Source organism: Bactrocera neohumeralis, unplaced genomic scaffold (genome assembly GCF_024586455.1).
Source record: "Bactrocera neohumeralis isolate Rockhampton unplaced genomic scaffold, APGP_CSIRO_Bneo_wtdbg2-racon-allhic-juicebox.fasta_v2 ctg2283, whole genome shotgun sequence".
NCBI lineage: Eukaryota > Metazoa > Arthropoda > Insecta > Diptera > Tephritidae > Bactrocera > Bactrocera neohumeralis.
The window spans coordinates 1,352-5,975 of record NW_026090066.1 but is presented as its reverse complement, the minus strand read 5'-3'; the positions used below and the strand labels follow the sequence as shown (position 1 = coordinate 5,975).

The window sequence follows — 4,624 nt, the reverse complement described above, 5'->3', positions numbered from 1 at the left end:
AAAAAAAAACGCCGCAATGAGAATAATCTTGCAGAGAAAAAAATTTTTTAAAAAAGATGCAAATAGCAAAGCAAAAAAAAAAGACACAAAAAAAAAAACAAAAAAAAATGGAGAGAGAAAGAAAGAAAGAGGGATGGACGGATGCTAAGACAACGACTGTGCGTCCGTCCATAACCCCGCGCTCACCGCCTCTCCCCCGCCAGTGGACTAAACCACTCCTCCTCCTCCTCCTCCTCCGCCATTCCGCGGCGGCGGCGGCCTCCTCCGCTGCGGCTGCCTCTCCGCCGCCGCCAGCAGCAGCCCCCCCTCCGCCGTAACACTTCCACTTCCACTCCCACCCCCACTGCTCTGCTGCTGCTGCTCGAGACGGCGCAGGCGCTGGTAGTACTCGGGATAGACCCGGTGCGTCGGGAAGTACCCAAAGACGTCCATCACCCCACCACCCGCCAGCACCGTGAAGTGCTGCCGCCGGCCTTTCGTCATCGTCGTGGAAGTGGTGGAGGGCAATGGCGAGGGCGATGGCGATGGTGCAGCCGGAGAGGGAGAAGATGAGTGCAGTGAAGTGGTGGTGGTGGTGGTGGCGGTGGAAGCCGCGGCAGCGCTGTCGCCGTCGAGGCGGAGGGCGCGACGGCATCGTCCGCCTCGTCGACGAGAAGGAGCGTCACGTCGTGGCCGCCGCGGAGCTGTCGGCGGCGGCGGCGGCGCGCGTTGTGGCCGAGTGGGGCGACGTCCGCCGCGACGGCGGGGACGGGCGGCGGCGTGGGGGCCTTCTGCCGCTTCCGCAGACGGTCAAAGACGGACTCGGAGGGCGCCTTGCGCCGCCGCCGCGCTCGCTGCCGCTGTTGTTGCTGCTGTCGGGGCCATTCGCGGCGGCGGCGGCCGCGCGGCGCGGAGCAGCTCCTGGTCCCGCAGACCGCAAGTACCGATGCCAAAGACAAAGTCGGCGTCGTCGTCGAGTGCGGAGGAGGGCGACGTCAGGGCCGCCGCCTCCGCGAAGGACGAGGCAGCGGTGCTGGTCGGCGGCCCCGGCGGGTGGTGAGAGGACACGCGGCCGCCACCGCCCCGCCATTCGACAAGACACCCAGCGGGGGATGTGGGCGCCGTGGGGCGCGCCCCGCCCATTCGCGCCGCCGCCGTTGCTGTTGCCGTTGGCGCCGTGTGCGGAGGTGGAGCAGAGGAGGGGTACTCGCCCTCTGCGTCGCGGCCACCGGCCGTTCGCGACACGACGCGCCCGCCCGCCTCCGTGGCAGCCGAGTCCGCACCGCCGCCGCCGACAAAGACGCTGTCAGCGGCGGCGCTGCCCGCGGCCACGCTCACATTCCGCCTGTCCTTCCGCTTGAACCGCCCTGAGAGCTCGAGAAAGCGGCGGTGGCTCTGTCGACACTTGGCGTCGAAGGCGCGCTGCGACCGGCCCATGCCACTTGTCCCGCCCACAGAGCTGTCGCGGCTTTGATGGCGGCTGGAGCTCGCGCCCTCCCCGCGCCTCCCGCCGTCGAGCACCTCCGAGGAGAAACCAGCTCGGCTCCGCCGGCTGTCGTGGCTCCTTCGCCCCTCGCCCGCTCCGTTGCCAGGGGCGGCGGCAGCGCTGGCGTCCGCAAGAGAGGGCCGTCGTCCGCTTCCTGTCGATGCCGCGGCGGCTGCTGCGGAGATCGACGGCGTCCTCGTCAGTTGCTGGACCACCGCCGCGTGGCTCAGAAAGGCCGGCGGCTCCCCATAGCTGTAGCAGAGGGCGACTGCATCGCCGCCTCCGCTGCTGCTGCCGCCGCCAGTGGTCGGCTCGCGGTAGTCGTGTTTGTAGATGATGACGTGGTCAGCGGTGGTGGAGGTGGAGGTGGAGATGGAGGAGGGGCTGGCCTTCCCTGGAGCCGCGGCAGGACGGCCCTCGCGGGCTGCTTCGCGCGTCGCTCTCGCCGAAGGGAGCGGTAGGCGGGGACGCTGCGGCGGGAGGTCGGGTTCTGCGCAGAGTAGACTTTCACGGTGGGTAAACGAGGCATGATGCTGCCTGTTCCTTCCTTCCTTCCTCTCTCTTTCTCTCTTCGTTTTTTCTTTTTTTACACACGCGTATACAAACAAACAAGCAAAAAGAGAAAACAAGAAAAAAGAAGGAGGCCTAGGTGTATGAAGTACTTAGAGGCACTGTTTTGTTTTCTTTTCTCTCTTTCTCTCTTTCTTTCCTTTTTTTTGCTTTTGCTGTTTGGTTTAACTAGTGTGGATTATCTTCTCTTTTTTTTTTTTTTTTTCAAAGGCCAGTCTTGCTCAAGGCAAGTCGTGATCTCCTGTTGTGTGAGTATATGTGTGTGTATAATTATTGTTGTTACTGGGATTAAGGATAGTGGAGCAGAAGTGGAGAAGAATTGGCCAAAATGTTTTATTTTTTGATTGCCTCTTTTATGTTTTTTCTTTTCTCCATTCATTCTTCGTGGACTCTGCAACGCGTAGAAGAGAGAGGAAGAAAGGGAATGTCGCCATTCGCTCAACGCAACTGTATCTCACCCATTCCCCTTCAACGGGTGGAAGGTCAAAAAAAAGATGGGAGAGGGAAGTCCTTCAACAGACGTTACTCTTTTCTTCTTTTCTTTTTTCTCTCTCTCTTTCTTTCTTTCCCTTGCATATGTGTGTGTGTGTGTGTGTGTGTCCGCCAGCTCTCCATTTTTTGTTTGCTTTGCTTCGTTTGGCGTCTCTTCCGTCCCGTTTATCTTTCATTGCAGTTTTCCTCTTGTTATTATTATGAGGAGAAGGGAGAGGTGTAAAGTCTCACAAGAAAAAGAAGGAAAAGGGAGAAGAAAAAAAAGACAGAATCAGCACAGAGGCGTAGAGAGAGAGCAAAAAAAGGAAGGCAGGAATGATAGTGAGGATGCAGAGAAAAAAAAAAACATAAAAATCACAAAAAAAAAGAAAAGAAGATAAAAAGAAAGGGGTCATATCACCTTTGTACCAACGCTGTAGCCGGGGTACAAAAAACAATGCGTCCCATTCTACTAAGGTCACGCGCAGCAAGAGGAAACAATATGATGTGAAAAAAAAAAACGGAAAAGCGACAAGCGAAGAGATGAAAGACTCGCAAAAAAAAAAAAAAAGAGAGAGAAAAAGGGAGGAAAAAGAAAAAAACCCGAAAAAGAGGTGCAACGAACAAAGAATCTTCGCTTTTCTTTTTTTTTCTTTTTTGAGCCTCCTCCTTCCGTTTTTCTTTCTTCTCGTTTGGTGCCCTTGATGCATCCGCGTCATCCTCATCCACATTCTCTTTCCCTCAGTCCTCGGTGGGGGCCAAGAAGTAGTCGAACACCTCACGCGGTCCCATCAACACCGTTCGCAGGAGGCCCTGCCGGACGTATTCGTAGCCCTCCTCCTCTGCGCTGCCGCCATCGTCGGAGAACCAGTAGCTCCTACGCGCCCGGTGTCCACGCCCGCCCTCGTCGTCGCCCTCCCCACGGCCCTTCCGTCGTCCTCCTCCTCCCTTTCCTCCTCCTCCATTGCCGCCACTGGTCCCGCGCCCTTTCCTCATCTCCCTCCAAAGGACGGGAGGATAGGGCTGGAGCGCGCGATAAGTGAAGAAGCCAATCGCGCCAAGGACCGCGACCTGAATCGCGAGGCGGCCGACGGAGACGTAGTACATCTCCAACTGATGCTGCACGCGCCTGCGCACCGCGCCCGGCGTCCAGTCATACCACGCGGGCGGCTCGTAGAAGCTGTGGGCGCGGTGAAAGCCTTGCTCTCGGGCCCTCGCCTCCTCGTCGGCCTTCTTCTTTTTCCTCGAATTCAACGCCCACGGGACGAAGGCCGTCGCCCAGTAGGGCGCCCAGTGCACGGAACTGGTCCGCGTTCAATGCACTGTAGTTGATGTCCACTTGGTACTGCATGTAGGTGCTCTTGTTGGCGGCGCCGGCGGCGGAGGCGGAGGGCCTCACCCCATCCAGTTGGTTGAGCAGCTGCCGCTGCAGCATGTCTACGCCAAAGAGGAACTGGGCTTCGGTGATGGGAAGAAGCTCGCCGGGCTCCCGCCCGACGTGGACAGCGAAGCACTGCTCCACGTACTTGCGACCAAAGACGGTGTCGCTCTTGGCGATGCTGCGGTAGTTACTCGTCGCCCACGCGCTGTAGTCGCGGTACTTCACGAGGTAGTAGTCCTCCTCCTGCAGGGACTGCAGGCTCGCGCGCAGCACGGACTTGAACCCATTGGTCGACATGTTGATCCTTCCACCACCGGACGTTTGTCGGTTGCGGCCGCCGCCGCCGCCTCCGTTCGGTGAGGACGGCAGCGGCAGGGGTAGAACTTGCCGTCCTCCGCTTGGAAATACACCTCACCGGTCTTGTCGTTCACAAATTGCTCATACCGGCTGTAGTCCGTCTTCGCTGCCGCTGCCGCCGTCGACGTCGTCGCCGTCGCCATCGCCATCGTCGGGGCCGAGCTGGGCGTCCACGCGGTGCAAGGCCATCGCCGTCTTGGACAGCCGGAAGGCGTTATGCGAGAGGTCAATGTTCATGCCGGTGCAGGTCGAGAAGTTAAACTCGAGCTCGGGCAGGGGGCGGCTCTGCAAGAGCACAAAGGTGCGGTTCGTCGACCCACGGCGATGCAGCGTCTCCAGTAAGCCCATCTCGTTCTTGCCGGCGTCCGGGACCCAAAACG

At 59.3% G+C, this 4,624-nt stretch overlaps 1 protein-coding gene across 1 annotated transcript; it reads right to left on the bottom strand.

Annotated features, from left to right (window-relative positions):
* Nucleotides 1-207: 207 nt before the first annotated feature.
* Nucleotides 208-3,502, bottom strand: LOC126766726 (gametogenetin-like). Its single transcript, XM_050484450.1, has 3 exons — nt 3,289-3,502; nt 813-1,955; nt 208-770 (listed from the first exon to the last, which is right to left on the bottom strand). The coding sequence occupies exons 1-3, from the start codon at nt 3,500-3,502 to the stop codon at nt 208-210; spliced, it is 1,920 nt and encodes a 639-aa protein (XP_050340407.1).
* Nucleotides 3,503-4,624: the final 1,122 nt, after the last annotated feature.

Bases quoted from the DNA above. Each gene is read 5' to 3' on its own strand.
- LOC126766726 (XM_050484450.1), bottom strand. From the start codon at position 3,502: ATGAGGAAAGGGCGCGGGACCAGTGGCGGCAATGGAGGAGGAGGAAAG. The intron at 1,956-3,288 runs GTGAGGTGTTCG...TACTCTGCGCAG, and splicing joins AACGGTGTTGATGGGACCGC to AACCCGACCTCCCGCCGCAG. The intron at 771-812 runs GCGCCCTCCGAG...CGGAAGCGGCAG, and splicing joins GAGCGCGGCGGCGGCGCAAG to AAGGCCCCCACGCCGCCGCC.